The following is a 20200-nucleotide window of genomic DNA, read 5'->3' on the forward strand; positions in this document are numbered from 1 at the left end:
GTACTGGACCCTTAAATATTTATAAACACTTCTCAGAATTATTTTATGAGGTAAACAGAAGAACCTGACAGATATTTAGTTCAAGAGTTGTGCAGAGAATGGCAAAGGAAATAATAAAGAAAACGCTGCTGCTTTAGACCTGACAACTATCAAGTAGAAGGGTTTGAACAAATTTATCGAGTGATGAAAGAAAAGGGGTTTAATTTTTTATCTCACACAGTCAAATGCACCAAAGATCAGTCAAGCATCTGACTAATAAGTGCTTTGGCACTCCTTGGAAAATGAAATATCATTATTCTAAAATGGGCAGAGTTCTGAATTGCCATCTCTATCTGCTGGTGAAATAAGAGGTTCTCCAAATTTTACTAGTAGACTTGTCTCAGCAGGAAAGATCACTTAGTGCTGTTTACATTGTCTGTAATGTAGAAATAAAAACCTTTGCTTCTTTTTTTTTATTAGGATTTTGGCAAAGTCCCCCTTTCTCTGAACACCTTCTTGAAGTAGCAAAGGAGCAGAAATATAATGTTTTTGTTTTCCAAATTTTTTGCTTCTTTGGCAGAGAAAGCAAGTCACCCGCCTCGGAGATTTCCTTCTGACAAGATATTTGAAGCCATTTCCTCAATGTTTCCAGACAAGGGTACAGCAGAAGAATTGAAAGAGAAGTAAGAAAGCATTTCTTAGCATATATTGCTGTGGTGCTTTATGAAACAAAGATTCCTTGACCTCGTTAAATATTTGTTGGTTAGGAATGGTGCCCATTGCAGCTAGGTTCTGTGGCAGCTGTGTGCCTTCTGCAAGTGATACTTGAAGGGAATTGGCTGTTCCCACCGAGTCAAACAATGCAGAGGGGTTTATTAGCCTTCCTTTCAAACTATTGAAAAGTGAGTGCTTGTGTGAGTTTAACCTGTTATTTTTTTGAGGTGGTAAAGTAAAACCTTTAGTTAAATAAAAAAAGTCTCCTTTTTGGAGTTAGTGAGTAATATATATGATGACATGACAGTCCAGAAAATCAATTTTATATTTGTAGCCAATATACACTTATATAAATGTAGCCAATTTTCCTATCTGATTTTGTATTTGTATTAATGAGTACGGAATTAATAACTTGTCACGTCGCTGACAGATTGACCTTTCTAGCTGGCACGTATTTTTTACATTATTTTTTTTTAATTTGTTACTGAAAGTGCAGAGTGGTACTGGAATAAAAAAATACTTTTTTTTTAATTATACTGAATAAATAACTTCTATTCCTTTCTTTCAAGATACAAAGAACTCACTGAGCAGCAGCTTCCCGGAGCTCTTCCTCCTGAATGCACACCAAACATAGATGGACCAAATGCTAAATCTGTTCAGAGGGAGCAAAGCCTGCACTCTTTTCACACACTCTTCTGTAGACGCTGTTTTAAATATGATTGCTTCTTGCATCGTAAGTACAATTACGGTGTGTGTGTATATCTCTTATTTTTTTGCAAGTCAGGAATCTTACAAGTACCATAAGATGCAATACAGAAGGAAGGGAAGAGAATTAAAAATAAAAGCAGTAATATCACTAAAGTTTACAAAAACAACTTGTCTGTGTTGATGTGATTTTGCAGTGAAAACAAACCTCAAAAAACTGAATGCACCTGTTTGAGGTACTTTGTTATCCTTTTAGCTTTTAGGAGTTCGTATAGAATTCCTGACTTGGACCAACGAATAACGTTACTTCTGTTTCTATAGTCTTCAAGAAAACTACGTTGTTTTGCACTGCTGTTTCTGTGTTACACTTTCTCAGTTTGTGCATGGAGAATGGAATATATTTTTCCATTAAAAATACCTGGTTATTCATCAGACTTTATTTGCCAGCAGGGAGAATGAATATCCATGAACCATTTGATCTCTTATTCTCTAAGGTTACTTTCTAGCCACTTAACTTGTACCTGGTGGTTTGAAGAAGAATGGTTTCAGACAGTGGAGTTTTAGAAATTGTGATATCCTTTCCACTGAATTGCTTTCATGTTGCCCCATTGTTTTGGGGGAAGGATTTAACAGCAGCGTTAGCAATGATAATAGTTTCCATTTGCAAAAAGTGTGAAGAAGAGAGCATTCTGAAATGCTACTTGAGACAATGCTTTCTCCGGGAACAGGGTCAAATGTAAAGGAAAACCTAACAGTCAAAAATGAAGTGGTTTTGACTTGTAGTTGCATACTGTGATGCCCTCTATTTCAAATTAATTTTCTCTTTTGACTTAACCGTTCATTTGCATGTTCCACTGTGAGTGTGTGTGCATGTTCATTTGGAAATCTTTGTGCTTTGTCAGCCGCTCCTCATCCAGCACACATGCAATCTGCCTGTATTTGTACTTCACGCTGAAGGCTTTACACAGTGCTGCTGCTTTTTAGTATCCGTTAGGTGCCTTTCAGTTTGAGGAAGAATTGGAGTTGTTCGCAGATGGCGGGGGGGGGAACTTTTCCTGTTCCTAGTTTCTTTAGTGTTTGTGGCTTTTGGAGTTATGTCTGTTAGTTTCACTTTCTCCTTGCATTCTGTTGGCAGGCCTTGCTTGACAAAGAGAGCAGCTCTTACTTATGAATAACGTTTAAGAACAGTAAGTTTCTGGAGGTATAGCTGCTGCCTTGTCCAGCCAGCTTCAACATGGCGTGTTCTGTGAAGCTGTAGGTTTTCTTGAGAAGTATCTTAGTTGCCTGGATGACTCATTCCAAGAAGTGCTGTGTGCAGCCTTAGTCTGTAGGACAGGGAAGTGAAGCTGCATGCTACCTCTTGGCAAATCTGTTCATCTGGCAGTGATTTTACGAGTTGTTGACACTCTCAATAGTCTAGCAGGGAGATTGAGTGCTAGTCTAATTTACTTCTTCAAAAGGATTTTGGTTCTGAAGTCAACAAGAAAGCATTGTCCAGACGTAGTGAGAACAAACTTTTTCTGGTAGCACCTAGAAGATTTTAGGTACTTCTGCAGCAGTGGTTTTAGGCCATTTTTCACACTAATTTTATAAACTTGTAGGATTTTCCAGTGAAGATATGGGCTTCTGTAAAATATGCATATATTTGATTGCTAACATAGTTTCTATAGATTTGCCTTTCATTGTCATTTTTGCAGATTGTTAGAAATAAACTGAAAGGATCCACAAACCGCACTTTGGTACCTGTTACTCTGGGGACTCTGTAATTACCAGTCCACAGTTTTGAGGCACCAGCTCTGTGAGACTTCTTTTCTTTTAGTGCTGTGAAGGATGGGTTCATAGTGTTCATTTTGATGTGTTCTTAAGTGCCAGATTCAGCCAATGACAAAGTCCAGAGTTATGTCACTGATGAGCTGAAGGACCTCAGTTCTCACGCTAGCAGCATCCTTTAAGGTGAAAGCATTGTGCCCCCTTTTCTCTGTTCATAACCTTTAGATGGAAGACGAAGTGTTTATGCTGAAAGATTGCCAGAGTTCTTGTTGCTGGTGATTTTTGATAAGTCCCTTAAACAAGTCAGTATTCTTTCTGAAGTGGTGTATATCCAAGGCTTCGTTTTAAATCATGCCTCGTACTTAAAGGCCCAAACTTTAAGTCATCTCTTCAGGTTTTCAGGGCCATAGCAGAAAGCAGGAAGAATAACGCTTCCACTGTGGAGGCATTCAAGGTGTACCTTTGTGTCAAGATGGAGTGTGAAATTACTTGTTATGAAAATGCTCTTCATGACAGCTTATGCAGCACATGCATTGTCACTGATAAAAAGACATTTGATACTTGATCATTGCAAAGAGATCTCTTGAGGCTTGATTTACACGTTCACTATGTAGCCTCCAGACTGGATGCTGAGTGTAGTAAACTGACGCTCCAGTCACCATTCCCGGAAGACGTATCCAAATCCCACCTCTACAATGACTAGTCACTGCTTTGGATGCATTGCTTCCTTCTGCTTTTGTCTGTAGTAACACCACAGAAAGAGGATTGTTTTCTGCCCGTGTGTCTTGTCTGTCTGTGTCTCTGTCTAGAGCAAGGAATTTATCTGTAAAAACCGAGAGTCAGTTGTACGACCTCTTCGCTTTCTGTGAAATTTTAAGGTTGGTGGTCAAAATCCACCAGATTCATTGCTGGGAAGAAGTAACTCATCAAAAAAAGACTCCTCTGGTTATGGGAAGGCTGGACTAGCAATTTTCAGTGTCTGTGGAACAATTTAACACTTTAACTTTTTTAAAAAAGTGGTAACATTTCTACTAGCACCCTAATTAGTTGCCCCTACGTTCTACTTCATGCAATTGCCAAGCACTACAGGATGATAGCCTGGCTTCTGCAGATGACATTTTTGATGAATTACTTTGGTAACATGGTGGGCTACAGTGATCAGATTTGTACTTTGAAAGGCACAAATCTCTGGAGAAGGCATAGAGGATTGAAAAAATACAGGAGTTCTGTTAGATCTGGTTTTGAATTTTCCCCACCTCTTAGATTCCATTTTTGTTAAGATTAGCCTTATCTTACGGAGTTTCAAATCTTTGCTCTAGAACGCTTGAGTTAAATATTGGAAAAGTTCTCATTAGATTCTTAACGTGTCAAGTCCCCTTGACGACCTGGCAATCCCTTTATGTGCAGGTGATGACATAACTGAAAAAACTTGTGTACCGGCTTCATTTGCTGACAGCAAGGAATTATGCCTAAATGTCTGGACTAAGAAAGAATTTAGAAGAAGAAAAAATATCAGGTAGGGAGAATTTCCCAAATAGCTTGACTGTGAAGCAAATGTACATTTCAGGCTAAACTGTTGCCTGTGTACTTTCACGTTATGAAAAATAGGAGGATTGAGCCCATTGGGGATGAGACAGGTAATAAATCTCAAAGACAGAAAGCATGCTTAGTGAAGCAGTCTTAGAATGACTCTAAGGAAATTATTGAAGAAATACAGAGTTCAGTTATTTAGGAAATTCTGCAAAGTCGTCTTTGGTTTCTGGAAAAAAAAAATACTACTGATATTTGCAAGATTCATAATACAGCCATACGAACAATTTTATTCTTGTCCTGGGTCCTTTCTTTGTAACAAGCCTCCCCAAAAAATACCTCGCAACAGTGGTGGTAGATTCTGACTGTAGTTGTCAGTACTGTACTGTGTTGGGTGTTTTTCAAATAGTGGCCTACAAGATATGATTCTAATGTTAAGTATCCGATATAGCGTATTTTTGAGGTCTCGCTGGTTTAAAAAGTTAAACGTTGATTTGTTTCACTGCATTACAAACTAAACATTTCTTCATTGTCTGAAGGAAAACACTTTTTAGAAAAATAAACACTCATTTTAGAACCTTTCACAAATGAACTTGCGAGAGAGATGTTTGCATCTGCAAATGACATGTAAAATAAGAGTTTGGATTTCTGGACACTGCAGCAGTCTGATATGGATCACAGCTTGCAAATGTTTTGCTATTCTTTTGTTTTGTTGCAAAATTATTTTCTGTATAGAATGGAAAGAGGATAAAAGTTATGTGGGGGAGGAAAAAACAACCTGAATGAATGAAATGGTATACTGTGCAAATTTAAAGATGCAGTGTTGAAAAATGTGGCATTTTCCCCCTCCAATTTGGGTGGGGGGCTCCCATCATCTTATTGTTTCTTTAAAGCTGGAAAGAAGTAGAATAACTTGGCATCAAATTGCAAGGTTGCTTTGTTATTTAACATATTGTACCGCCAGAATGTATGAATGCTTCAAGGATATGCGAAACGTATGAGAAGCGATATATCACGTAAAAGCTTTTAACTGGAATGTAGGGGAAGAAAGAGTGCTAATAGCAACAATATGCATAAATTACATGCCATGCCTATACTTGCTTATAAATAATTTTTACATATTTATATGTCCATATGTGGAAAATTGAAGCTTTTCTGTGTTTCCAGATTTATGAAATGTGATGTATTGCTCTGGAGAAAGTGATAGACTATTTAGTTCATGATACTTTTGTATTGTTTCTACCTTTTTAAGAAAGCCGTGGAAGAATACATTGCTTCCCTGAGGTTCCCATGTGCTGCTGTCATTAATACAGGCATGATATTATAGAATTTATAATTTGATTTCCAGCACACCTTCCCTTATGGGAGGGGAGCTTGAAGTGATGGTTCCAGGATGGAGTGGTTTCATCAGAGAAGCTCTCTAAGTAGTGCTCACCGCCACTGGTCACCCTCCCCACTGGTGCCAAAACAAGTGCTTGTGGAGCTATGCTGCAAACCAGGTCACTGAGATTTGCTTTTAAAAACTTTGTCTGTGAAGGCATATGTGAGCTCTGCCCACATTCTTTAAAAGGGAAGGAACTGCATTTAAAAAGTTCAGCATTGAAAGCAAAGTGGACGATTATAAAGATAAGCCTTGTGCACAATCTAGAAATAAGATGAGTAGGAAAGCCTGGGGTGGTGGCTTATTGAAGAAGGATGTGTGTGCTGCTGGTAGAGAACAGCCCTGATGGATTAATGTGGGTAAGAGGGGAGGGATTTCTTTCAGTTTGAACATTAGTGATTTTTATTCACCGAGTGTTGAAAAATTTAACTTTTAAGTTACAGTTGCCTAACTGCAACTGTGGTGGAACTGCAGCCCAAGTGCTTTTACAGTGCTTGGGACTCATGCATTTTCAGACAAGCATCTCTTGCAGACCTCCAAGGAGCGTTAGGAAACACACAGCTAATACTGAGTAGGGTTGGTTTGTTTTTAAACTTTGGTGCATTCTCTGTTTTTGTTCCTTGCAGTTGTGTATGCCACCGTTAGCACATTTAGGGGGAAAAAGTATTTACTGATGTCTATCTATATGTATGTTAAAACCAAAAAATTCATTCCTTGAGCATGGAGGAATTTTTTTAAAAAAGGAGAATTGCAGAAAACTAAGGATGGTATTTCAGAAAGCTCCTAGTATAACTTGGGAACATGAGTATGTGAGTTCTGGTGAGAGTCTAGCTGCAGGTTTTCCAGGCTTCAGTTAAGTAAGGGATACAGAAGGGTTCCCAAGACTTCCAGCAAAACCAGGAAAGTCGGTTTCTAAGAACATCGTGCTGGGAGGCAGGGATCTCATGGCAGGGAGGGCTGGTAGGGATGAGCTATGGGGTAGGAAACTCTGCCATCCTGCTAGAAAGGTGCTCAAGTTGCATCTGTAACATCACTGTTCTGCAGCTTATCTAGAGCTATACAGAATCCGTCAAATACACGAGCATATGCTTCTCTGCAAGTTGCAGACTTAACTGTGGTTGTTCTGCTCCATAGTGACTGTGGGATGCTAATTTTATTTATTTTTATTTAATTTATCTTTACCCTCCAGCTGGGATACAGGCACTGAACTCTTATTACCTGTCAGCTTAATTGGGATGCTGGTAAACTAATAGAGTAAAAGTACTTATGTGTCCTTCTCACTAACAAAACCAAAAAGTGGGTCCGTTACCTTTCCAAAGTGTGTGGGGTTGGATTTTTTGACAAGATAGAAATTGAACACCTGAATCTTACGGATCGAGAGATGATCATGCATTAATAGGAGAAGCCCTGAATAATTCTATTTAACGTGGTAACAGAAGTAAAGTATCTTCTGTTTGTTGGGAAGGGAGATATAGCAAGTCTTCCTTGATATATGACACAGATGCGATCATTGTTTTCACTGATGTAAATGAGCATATACAAAACTTACCCATGTTCTGTCTCTTGTATTTAAGCGGTAAGCCAAATGTCAATAGATGGGATTTATTTTATGTTTTTTTTTTCCATTTGCTATCATTTATATTCTGGCTTTAGTAAAGTCTTGGTAAACCTTGTGTTTTGGGTACTGTTTGAGGTTAGATATTTTATGTATTTCTTATATTAAAACTTACAAATGTGTTGTTTTGATTCAACAGCATTCCACGCAACTCCTAATACTTACAAACGAAAGAATACAGAAACAGCATTAGATAATAAGCCTTGTGGACCGCACTGTTATCAACATCTGGTAAGATAATTTCATATGTTAGAATTCACTAAGTGGTAGTGCTAGCTGCAGTATGGCAGGCTGCACTTAGTGTAAGGGCGTGCTGGATCTGTGACAGTGCGTATACTTGTGGGCCACTTGCAGTCAAGTGTGTTATCTTCAGTTTGTGCGAAAGAAAAGAGTTAACTGCCAACCATCAAATGAAAATCTAAGTAGGAATAATTTTTCTCTCTATTAGATGTAACCTAAGATATTTGTAGGGAACAAAGTCTATTATTTCCTAACACTGTGTTGCTGCTATTGTGTCCAATCTCGTCAAAGAACTGGGTCTTACAGACTTAGTGCTCTCGTAAGTTATATCACAACTAAAAATTATAAAGGTTTTTTGGTTTGCCAAAGGCGGATTCCATCCAGTATTTGTGCTTGTAGGAAACAGCAGGATGGAAATTAGTGGAGGCCCCATCCCTGGAAACATTCAAGGCCAGGTTGGATGGGGCTCTGAGCAGCCTGGTGTAGTTGAGGATCTCCCTGCTCACTGCAGGCGGGTTGGGCTAGATGGCTTCTAAAGGCCCCTTCTAACCTAAAGCATTATATGGTTCTATGAAATTAATAAGGTGAAATCCTTAGTAATATAACTTCAAATACCTCTCACGATTCTCCTAAATTTTTTAGTATGAGAAACCATGTGATTTTTCCAATCTAAAAAATTGGAATTTTTTTTTTCCCAATGCTGTGCATCATCATACCCCTTTCCACTAGAAACCAAATTACAAGTGATTGCATTTTAAAAAATGGAGAACGCATATTGTTTAAGTGCCATGTGCAAGAAGAGTTCTTGTATTCTCTGTGGGAAACTCTCATTTTTTCTGTCATCTAGGTAAACAGAAATTTACTACTGAATTATTTTCCACTTGGCAGCCAAAACGAAAGTGGAACTGAAATACTGGCAAAAGTACTTCATAAATGTAGAGAAATTGTTTTTTTCATGATAGCATCAAAAGTTTGTAGTTAACGGGAATTTTGTGTGTACTTGATTAGAATAATGCAAAGTTATACAGCATGCAAATAGAATGTGTTCAGCCCTGAGCCCTGACAATAGGTGAAAACACTTTTTAATTCTTTTGCTGAAAATTGCGATGTTTTGTGTTAAGGAAGGGGCAAAGGAGTTTGCAGCTGCCTTGACCGCTGAGCGTATAAAGACACCACCAAAGCGCCCAGGTGGCCGCCGAAGGGGAAGGCTTCCAAACAACACCAGCAGGCCCAGCACGCCTACAATAAATGTGTTGGAATCAAAAGACACAGATAGTGATAGAGAAGCTGGAACTGAAACTGGAGGAGAAAACAATGATAAAGAAGAGGAGGAGAAGAAAGATGAAACATCCAGTTCCTCTGGTAAGGCTAGTCAATGCTTCTTTATTCGATTAGCTGCAGTGCTTGAGAGGATTAAAAAAAAGGCTGAGCCACATAATCCTAGGAACCATGTATTTGGAATGTATGGAACTGAGTAAAAAGACAGAATAATAATAATATGAGTTTAATCAAATAGAACCCTGTAAGAAAATTTCCACATTGTCTTGATTTATGTACGGAGGTGTGATCATGTAATTTCACTAGCTACTGTTACCTAATTTTGAACTTCTTTAAGAGATATGTGAAAAGTGCTGCTTTGTTGTGGCATTTAGATTAGGAAACCACAACAACAGAAACCTGGGATATTTTTAACTACAGTTAATTATGTGACATTTTTAAGGGCTGTGTAAAATTTTTGAAAGGTAGCCTTACATTAACCTATACTCTCAAATATTTATTACAGAAGCAAATTCTAGGTGTCAAACGCCAATAAAGATGAAGCCAAATATTGAGCCTCCAGAGAACGTGGAATGGAGTGGTGCAGAAGCCTCAATGTTTAGAGTTCTTATTGGCACCTACTATGACAACTTCTGTGCAATTGCCAGGCTGATTGGGACCAAAACATGCAGGCAGGTAAGAAGGGAAGCTACTTACTGAGGATGATAGCATTTTACTGTTAAAACAGTATAGAAATACTAGTATTGATTACTGAAAGAGAAAACTAATTGTCTTGGGATTCCCAAGAATGCTATGATCCAAAATTCATGCCACAAATATATAAAAGTTAGTTTTAAACCTTTTTAATTTAAATTTACAGGAGGTTTAAATTAGACTATCTGTTCTTAAATGACAGAAATAATCAACTTTAAATGTATTGAAAAGAGACTATGACTGGATATAATCTGTAAGTTGTTGGTTGGAGGAAATCATGCTAACTTAGAAAATGAGCAACTTTCTACCAGTGAGAGATTTATCGTGGATGTATTATGGTATCTCTTGTTAGGTGTATGAGTTTAGAGTAAAGGAATCTAGTATTATTGCTCCAGTCCCTGCTGAAGATGTTGATACTCCTCCCAGAAAGAAGAAAAGGAAACACAGGTAAATCTGTTAATAAATAACCTTAGCATAACAATAAATTGGAGAGACAAGGGATCAGAACAGAAAGTATTTTGGAAGAAAAGTCATGCAATTCTTCTCCGTTTGCTTCCAAAACCAAAATTTGCAGCAACAAAACAAAATGGTGTTTTGGTTTCAGGCAAAAGTCTTACCATATTGGCAAATATAACCTTCCACTTCTCTTCCACTCTCCCTTCTTTTTAACTTATTTCACAGCCAGATTCTTGTTAGCAGTTCTTGTAGGTGTATTGCTGCAAGCAGTCGAACTAAGTTTAGATTAGAAATACTCAACACAGTTTTTTATAACATTCGAGACATTGTGGTGTAACTTTGTTTACAGCAATAAATTTAAATTTACAAGTATTTACAATGAGATTCAGTAATTGTTATGGTATTTTGTAAATTAAAACTCATGGGGTTTTTTTTAATGGTGAAGCGTATTCCATTAAGATTCAAATGATCAGTAAGTAATGTAGCAAACTAGGAGGATTGCCTGTTGTTTCTTTGTGAGACCATTCCTTTGTAGCACCCCAGTTTCATTATCAACTAGAACTTCAACTAAAGAACCAGGTTAACAAGTTATTATTTGAAGTAAAGCTGCGATGAAGAACAAAATCAAGCTTTTTGCTGGAGCCACACAGACCATTGAAACAATTTCTATTGAAATCATAAACTTGGTGGCTACTGTCTGTCAGTGAAATGCATTTTTCTTTGAGAATCCTGAGGTTTGAAAAATGTGACTCTGCGATGATCGTTTTTATTCCCAGGGATAGCAACATAGGAGATAAAAAGCTGACTGAAAATTATCACCAACATTTCTTTCTGCAAGCAAGAAGTACACTTTTTTCCCCATAAAGTTTCCTATTTCTCCCTTTAACTCTCCTTATCTTCTTGCCAAGTTTGTTCTTCCGCTTCTTCTCCCATCAATTCTTCTTTCTTCTGTCTTAGCTTGTCTATTTATTATTTCCAGGCTTAGTGAAATCTCTGATACTGGCTCAGAGACGCTGTTGACATGGAGTAGAATGTTTCCGCTTTGTAGCATAGAGGCAGCAGATGTGAGGTAGGAAAAGATTCACTGGGCATGTGGAAGAGATTCTGTTCTCGGAAAAACCATCGATTTAATGCTCTTGGCACAGTTTTCAAGTTTGGGGGCATTTGGTGGGCTTGGCTATTTAAATCTAGATTTATTAGCCATAGTGGAAGTTTGGAACATTAAGTTGGGAATGAGGTTGCTTTCAGATTGATGTGAATTGCTGTGGAAATTGTGCCACTACATCTGTTTGTGAAGAGCAACTAAAAGGCTCAAGTGAATTTTGAAGCTGAAATGGATTGTGTCGTTACCAGGTTGACATTGTTTTGGAGGAGTTTTGAGACTTTTTTTGGTTTGTTTATTTTCCAAATAAATAAAAGCACATACTATTATGTGAGGTTTCTTGATGTCATTTTGTTTTTATTAGTTGCCAATATAAAAACTTTTATGCTAGCAATTTGGTTTTGAAATGCCTTTTAACTCTCATTGGAGGAAGGAGATAATTTTTTAATTTGATTTCACAGAATATGTGGCAATCAAGCTGTCTCCAGTCCTCTATGTGCAGTAGTCTTTAAAAAAGGAAAACCTTTTAGCCCACCTACATACTACTGTAATCTGAGCACTCTCTAAAGATGTCACACAACTAGCAATTGAGAAAACCATCTGAAAGTCTTCCTCTGTTCCTTATGTTTCTCTGATACTCACTCCTAGAGTAAATCCAGTCCTCGAGCCAGGAAGGCCCTGCTGTCTGGTGCGCACTTTTACATTGAAAGGGACTTAGTGGCCTGCAGGTTTTCCATGTGTACGTGGACAGCCTTTGAGCAAAAGCAGCATTCACCAAAGAGAACAGCAGCAGCAGAAGGCTGCTTTTAATGGCATCTTGTAACTGATCTGACAGCAGATTTTCTTACAAATCTTCACCTATTTCCCATGTGATCTTGGTGCCTGTGTAGGCATACTGAGCAGCTAGCTGGCAAGACTACACCCCTCTTAGATAGTAAAAGATACTGTCTCACTCCTTCCAGTGTAATTTTTGTTAGATTGCCGTAATAAGGCTGATCAATGAGAGGAGAAGACTTTTTATATGGTTTTTGGAGAGCCATTAAGTGTCTGAGCCTGTCCTGTGTATTGGAGATTAACCCCGCAGTTTGTGAAAACTCTGCTTTGCTGGAGGAGTAAGTACTTTGCATAGAAGCCAAGAGAAAAATCTGAACCGAGAAAGAATTTGGAAAAGCATGAGCATCTGCTGGAGGCAGAGTACTTGAGTACTGTTCATTCTCTTAGCTCTATGTTTTTCTTCCATTGCTGGGAGCTGAATTATATTTGCCTTAGCTAACCAGCTCTCCTTACTCTGGATTGGTAAGGATCTGTTATTGATTGTAGGGCCATGTAATGCTGCTTATTTTTGTTTTCCTCCCATCCCTCATGCCCTATTCGGATGTGAGTTTACTTAGTAAACTTTATTTGAAAGTATTTTCTTTTCTCCCATTTTCTCATTTTCCTCCTCCTGTCCCTACCTTCCACTGCACTGCTGTTCACTGCATGTTTGAATAGCTTACGTGGTTCTGCTCAGAGTTCAGGGTGCCTTTTTGTAGGGATTTAAAGTCTCACTGTTAGCAGGCAAAAGGTGCAGCTGAGGCATTGGCACAGGTATTCGTATGTGCCACCTGGTTGCTTGGTTGGAAGGCTGAGTCTTAGAGTGGCGGGGAGGCTGTGCAGAAGATAAGATTTAGGATACTGAAAAGAAGTCTTTGAGTGATTCTAGAAAATCAAACACTGCAAAGACTTAATGACATATATTGACAGAATTGGCTTGTATTTTGATTTTTCAGTGCTTTTTCTGGTAGCAGAGTATCCCTGTGCAGAGAAAGAAATGCTAGTGTAGCTTCTTCCAAAGAAGGAGTTTCTGACGCTTGATTAGCTGATACCAGTGCCTGCTAAAAACACTGGCAAAATTTAGTAGGCTGTTAGCAGAGAAGAATAGTACTTTTGACAGCTTCTGTTATAATGCTTCTGGAAACACTTGTTTTCAAAGCTGGCTATCCTGCAGATGTCAGCAGCCAGATGTACAAATCCACCTGCTTTCTTGGAAATCTGCCACTGAGTTTCCAGTTTGCTTTTTTTTATGAAGCTTCGAGTCACGAGTGCTTTCTGAACTTCATTTTATCCTTGCCTTTGCTTTCTGGTGCATGGGACCAGATCTTGCCTTTTGTTTCTAATTGAGATAGCAGATTATAGGGCAGATGTGGTACTCATTCAGACTTCAGCTTTGTGCACTGATCAGGGGAACCTGCAGTGCTTCCTGGCAGTTTTTGAAAGTTGCAAGGCAATGAATGTGCTGTTTGATTGTGCTAATCAAACCTCCTGTCGAACTGGTCAGTGTTGGCAGCTTGTTTCATGTTGTCTCCTGTCACTCTGTACAATCCATGCTCACACTGTGTGTCTCCAGCTCCTTTCTTGCTAGGCTGTGTTCCTCCCGTGACACCAGTCTCTGTTACAAGAGTGGCTGTGCCTTTGCTGTTGTGACTGCCGTCTTTCATTTTCTATCCATTTTGAGTTGTTAGTATTCATGTTTTGTTGATGGTGGCAGTCTTTGTCAGATTCGGGTGACCTTGTCCATACAGTCTGTACTTTCCCATAGAAACCAAGAAGTCTCAGCTGGCGACTAGTCAGCAAGTGGCATTTTAAAGTATTAGGATAGTGCTTACCTAAAAAAGGTTCACACTAATTCCTGAAGAAATGGTGTTTTAAGAAGTTTATCCACAGAAGGCTTTTTTTTAAGGGTTTGGTACACTAGTAGGTCCTCAGTATCTTGGGCTGAGAGGCAAGCTGTGAAAGAATCATTAAAAAATATGGTATATGTCACACTTGCCGAATACCAGCCACACAAAAAAGAAAAGTATTTTGATGTGCATTAGAGTAGTTGAAGTAAAAATTGCACTCCTTTCAATTACATGGGAACCGTCATCTTACAAAGAGCCAGCGTCTCATAATTCATAAATATATGTTGGTAGCCTTTTTTCTAGAGTGAATTGCGCTTAATAGGAATGCCATCTATTTATTACAATGCTCTGTAATGCTGATAGTCTTTGGGTTTGTTCTTTCCCTCAGTTACTTGGACAAGTCTGCCTCTGGGTTTCTATCTTGTATGGGTTCCTTCAAATGCTCATAAGAAAGTTGGCTGTCAAGCACTTAACGTTAAGTCTAAAGGTAAAGCTTTGAAACAGCAATTGCGCAGAGAATCTTGTTTACCTAAAGCTGTTGTGTGTGGCCGGGGGGCAGCACACCACGCGGTTAAAGTAGAAATTGGTGCCATGCTTTCAGGAAAGAAGTAGCAGCTAAAAAGTGCTATTTAAGTAGTTACAGCAGGAGATATTTGTTCAGAGTGCAGACTTCTGAGTGTTGCGTTCACTGAAAGGTAGATTAGCTTTCTAAGTGTTCTGTGCTGGGGCTTTTTGAGTACCTGTGTTCACGAGTATTTTGGACTGCTGCATAAATCTGCACGGAAAGTCAGGCTGCTGGGTGCAGCTGGCAGTGTGTTACTTGGCCAGGCTATGGGGCTGCTCCCATACTCCCTTAATGGTGCTGTATGCCATACCGAGAAAGTCCAAGAGGTGTAAACTTCTCAAATCTTTACATTTTTTATTATGTTTGTTCACTGAAATTCAAGTGCTAAATAAAATGAGTGGATAAATAAAATAGAAACAAAATAATAGAATAGAAATAAAAATAAAAACTAAAAACATGGATTTCTGCTTTAAGGTTACTGAAGTTTAAGTCTGGATCTCCTTTTGGTACCTAAGGTGCAAACAGGTGGTTTTGCTCAATTATGTCCGACACAGCTATTCATGGAATAGTAGACATTTGCTGCCCAAAGAACTTGCAGTCTCTTGGATGCAAAATAAAAGGGGTAATTGTAACCTGCAAGAATTTTGAAGTACAGTGAGGTATGTTATGATAACCAAGAGCATGTTATTTGTTTTTTTTTTTAAAAAAAAAAAAAAAAAACCACCCCCCCCCCCCCCCCCCCAAAAAAAAAAACCCCAACCCAAAACAAACAAAAAAAAACCCCAACCAACCAACCAACCCACCCCACCACTTTTTGCAAACGGAGTGCTCAGCTAAGCTAATGGGGAACGAAGACACTGAAGGAAAACTGTAAGGATGTAAGAGAAAGGTGTATAGTGTTTGAAGCGGAAGGGAGAAGGCTTAGCACAGTACCACCAGTCAGAAGGAACTGGGGGAAGTCTGTCCAGCCAGAAGAAAGACTGAGGTCGCATCAGCGTGGCTGTGCCAGACAGACGTGATCTCCTGCTGTCATGTACTTGGAGCCCAGCAGACGAAGGGTGATACCTGGCTGTGATCTGTAGGAGACTGCCAGTGTGGTGCTGGGGCCTGTGAAGCAAACAGCTGACAGACCTTCACTCCCCTGTTTAGGCGTGTCCCTCCACATCTGCAGTTCCCCATCCTTCCTTCTGCTGTTGATTCTGCCTGCTAGAAGCAGCTCCAGCTGCTGCCTCTTTGCAGGTTTGCCTTCGAGGCCGTCTGAATTTAAGCATCTCTCTGGCCGGGGCTGGGTGGGGGCTGCTGGTCTGTACAGTCCTGGGACTAGAGGAAGGGTATGGGGAGGAGGCGGGAGCAGCCCCCAAAGCGTCGATCTTTCAGCTCCAAGAGCCTGGGACAGGGTGGTTCTGCTACAACCGCTTGTGACTCGTGTGCAGTTAGCAGATGTTCATGTTACCAGAAACTTTTGCATTTGAAGTCAAGTGTGGGTGCAAGATGCAGCTACCTTTCCCAGCCCACTGCAGGAGGAGTTCCTGTCAACCTTCTTCTGTTTGTTTTGTGTTTTTGCAGGTTGTGGGCTGCTCATTGCAGAAAGATACAGCTGAAAAAGGGTTAGCATCTTTCCATTCAATTTATGTCCTGAACTTTTAAGATCCTACTGTTGCTTTTTTGGTTTTGTGTTTTGGGGGTTTTTTAGCGTTAGGCCATTATATACATTCCATGGGGAGGTAGAGATTATAGGGGGAATAAAAAAGAAAAATAGTAAGCTCTCATTACAGATATTGTAGGGACAAAAGGTACCGTTTCATTTACATAACTGGAAGAACTCTGTATAATTCAATAAAAAGAGGAGGAGGCTGAATTTACAATCTTTTCAGTATGGCCTCACTGAAGGACAGATAAAGGTGGTATTAACCATAGGAGCTGCGGTAAAAAGCGGCATTTATTTTTCCTAAAACCCAGCTTATTTTAGAAGTAGTTACTGAAAATTTGTTACAAGTGGTTGGGACTTCGAGCAATATAAATAATTGATCAGTTTGTGTGTCTCGCATTTATGGTTGCTGATTGCTAACTTGAGCATTTTTACAAGTACGTGCAAACCCAACACAACTCTCTTACCTGCTCTATAGGTAAAGCACTAGACTTGCCCCCAGTAGTCCCACCTTGCCTGTAAGATGTTAGCGTTCTCTGTACTGGAAAATTGACTTGGGAAAGCACAGTGGTATAATGGCCAGGTATTGTTTCGGCAGTGTTCTCTGTTTGAAAGTTGACTCTTGCTCCAGAGTAAAAATTACTTTGGGTATTTGAGCAAATTTACTTTGCTGAATAATATCAGTGTTGCTCTAGAACGTGTTCACGCAGGAAATTATACCATTGTAGTTTCGTTTTTCAGTTTTCCACAGTAAAGGGTTTTCAGCTCTGAATACTCAAAGCAGCTGAGTAATGGGAAGAACGAAGTGCACTAGGAAGCAGGCAGCTCATGGTGGCAAACACCTAACTAACGTTGCAGTTCTGGTTTGGTGCCTTTGGCTTTTTTTAACCCCACTCATCATAGGTTTGGGTTTGTTGTTCATTTTGGGGGTTTTCTTAGTTAACTGACTAAGAGGGAATTTCTACTTTAAAGAGTGAAGGGAACTGCCTATTGTTTGTTTGCACCTTTCAGCTTCACAAAATGTTGCTATTTTTATTCAGATGGCTCATCGAATCATGTTTACAACTATCAGCCATGTGATCATCCGCGTCAGCCTTGTGATAGCTCATGCCCATGTGTAATTGCTCAAAACTTCTGTGAGAAGTTTTGTCAGTGCAGCTCAGAATGTAAGTAAAGCATTTAAAAGCTATCTGTAATTTTCTTTCACTGTCCCAACATCTAACTCTGTGCTAGCAGTCTGTCCCTACTTGCAGGAGCAGCAAACGGTGTGAGAAGGGAGCACGTGTTCAGTTTAATTTGGCCCTCTTAATTAGCCATTGAATGAAGTCAGAAACAGTCTTCAGACTTAAAACTGAGGAAGACTACAGTAAAATTAGGGAAGGAAAGAATTTATAGTACTTCCAAAAATCCTACAGAGATAACAATGGCTATGTTTTTTTTAATGTTCTGATATGCTGTAATCTGCACTGTCTTAATTTTGCAGTGTACTTTTTTCATACTTACCCTTTTTGTTTTCCATATGTTCCTTTGTAGGCCAGAACAGGTTTCCTGGATGCCGTTGTAAAGCACAATGCAACACTAAGCAGTGTCCGTGTTACCTAGCTGTACGCGAATGTGATCCTGACCTCTGTTTAACATGTGGAGCAGCCGACCACTGGGACAGCAAAAATGTTTCTTGCAAGAACTGCAGCATTCAGAGAGGATCCAAAAAAGTATGTAGACAGTGGCTATTGCCTTGGTTTTGAGGCATTTTTGTATTTTTTTCATGCCAGAGAATGGAAATTCTTTGCTCTCATGCTCTCATGTCAAACAGGAAGAGAAAAACAAAGGAGGAGGTATCTGTCACTGAGGTTAGCTTGCTTACGTGCTGCTGTTAAGCTCTGTACATTTTGTTGTGTACCAACCAGTCAGTGCCTTCTGGGTAACACTGCAGCAGAGCATCTCCTTCTCCCCATTCAGGCTTCACTTCTCGTTTGCAAGCAGGCTGCTGTTTGAAAAGTGAAAGCTTGTCAGCCTTTCCGCAGATCAGTGTAAGGAAGTTTGGCTCAGACGTAGATATTGGCTATTTCTTTCTTCATTTGTTGATTTGAATGCACAAACTTGTAGACAGTCTACCAAAGATATCTGGAAAGTCCATTCATCTCTGTTCAATAAATAAATAGATAAACCAAGGCTATCTCTTATAAATAGATAGATAAACTAAAGTTTATTTCTTCTGTGTCATCTTACAAACTAGCTCAGTCAAATACTGAGCTAATCAGTAGTGGGGTCCTGTCTGCAGACCTTTCTAATTTGAAGTCCTTAGTGTATATGTTTTTAATGTAACACCCTCATTTCAAGGTTAATCTAAAATTTTTACTGTTTTTCAAGTACTTCATGTGGTTTTTCTTTCTCGTACACCGTCTGATCCACAAGCTGTAATTTTAGTGTGCATTTGATAATTAGAAGAATCCATGTTTGTCTTCTCTACTGGAGTCCCTGCATATATTTCATTAAGTGATACGGCTAAAAACAAAGCAAAAAGCCAGAACAAAAACCAAATCCAAGCCAGGCATGTCTAAACTTTGTGTTTTCCTCTCCCACAGCACTTGCTGTTGGCACCTTCAGATGTGGCAGGCTGGGGAATTTTCATCAAAGATCCTGTACAGAAGAATGAATTCATCTCTGAATATTGTGGTGAGGTAAGGATGGAGAACGCTGGTTATGCAGGAGCTTAATTGGTGCAGTTGTGTGTTGGCTAGGGACCAAGAGATTGTCTCTAACTTGGAATCATGTTTAGACAGAGAGGTGTGATTGACAGAGTATACAGCTGCTGTTGTCAGAGGCTCCAAACCCGGGAGCTAGGTGGTTGAATCATCACAAAAAAGTTTGACATAGGTTCTTGTGAGAAAGAGAGGGTGGAATGTCATTTTTATCTTAGATGTAACTTCAGTTCAGACGTGCCTGGAATTTGGTGCAAAATCATTTAGCATAGTACTAAAATTCAGCAGGTGCTTGCACTAAATTACATTCTATAGTAATAAAACCCTGAATCAGGTATGCAGTCTTGATTTTTTTTTTTTTTTTTTTTTTGAGGTGAGAAGCAGTTCTTGCTTTCCTTCTGATCTGAAAGAACAACTTTTCTGCTAGGAGCAAATGATGGTTGTCTGATAAGCGCAGAATGCTTGCTGAAAACACTGCTTTATGTTTGGGAAGATTTTCAGTCCCAGAGAATGAAAAACCTCACCTTTCTTTCAGAATGTCTGGGGTTTTGGCCTTAGGCTGCTATGGTTACAAAAGGGAAGAGGCGATCTCTTACAAGTACTATTTCTTTCAGATTATCTCTCAGGATGAGGCAGACAGAAGAGGAAAAGTATATGACAAATACATGTGCAGCTTTCTGTTTAACTTGAATAATGGTATGTATGTACTAGTCACGACCCTTGCTGCATAAATAAAACACGTATGATAATACGGATAATAAAATACGTGTGCTCACCATTTTGTTCAGCCCTGTTCTCTTCCAGGCAGCAGGTGACATTGAAAAATGTATTCTTCTGCACATCTTTTCCTAGCAATGTGTGGATTCCTAATATTGATAGCGAGTGTGGGGTGGTTTGGTTTTTTTTCCCCCCATATGCTAGTCAACTACATAGTAGCGATGGAGCCTATTACACAAGCCAACTATATAAGTGGAGTAGAATGTCATGGGGTTAAACTACGTGCAAGCGTAAGTTAAAGTAGCCTAAAGAATTTAAAAGGCTTGCTAGGTATTATCTGAAATAATTTTACTGAGACTTAAATTAGCAGTGTTAGGATGGTAATCTTAATTTTGTGTCAGGTGGAAAAAAAGCCACGCAGAAATATGGGTACTGCCACTCGAAG

At 39.2% G+C, this 20200-nt stretch overlaps 1 protein-coding gene across 6 annotated transcripts in view; it reads left to right on the forward strand.

Moving 5' to 3' along the window:
* Positions 1-20200, forward strand: part of EZH2 (enhancer of zeste 2 polycomb repressive complex 2 subunit) — a 57286-nt gene that overhangs the window by 35376 nt on the left and 1710 nt on the right. For all 6 annotated transcript variants that reach the window (XM_075418549.1, XM_075418550.1, XM_075418551.1 and 3 more), the window contains 11 exons: positions 560-662; positions 1263-1426; positions 7834-7925; positions 9056-9296; positions 9718-9887; positions 10258-10352; positions 16255-16295; positions 17377-17502; positions 17870-18048; positions 18922-19017; positions 19653-19734. In XM_075418549.1, coding sequence (XP_075274664.1) covers positions 560-662; positions 1263-1426; positions 7834-7925; positions 9056-9296; positions 9718-9887; positions 10258-10352; positions 16255-16295; positions 17377-17502; positions 17870-18048; positions 18922-19017; positions 19653-19734 — 1389 coding nt within the window. The remainder of the gene's footprint in view (positions 1-559; positions 663-1262; positions 1427-7833; positions 7926-9055; positions 9297-9717; positions 9888-10257; positions 10353-16254; positions 16296-17376; positions 17503-17869; positions 18049-18921; positions 19018-19652; positions 19735-20200) is intronic.

This window comes from Opisthocomus hoazin, chromosome 4, assembly GCF_030867145.1.
Source record: "Opisthocomus hoazin isolate bOpiHoa1 chromosome 4, bOpiHoa1.hap1, whole genome shotgun sequence".
NCBI lineage: Eukaryota > Metazoa > Chordata > Aves > Opisthocomiformes > Opisthocomidae > Opisthocomus > Opisthocomus hoazin.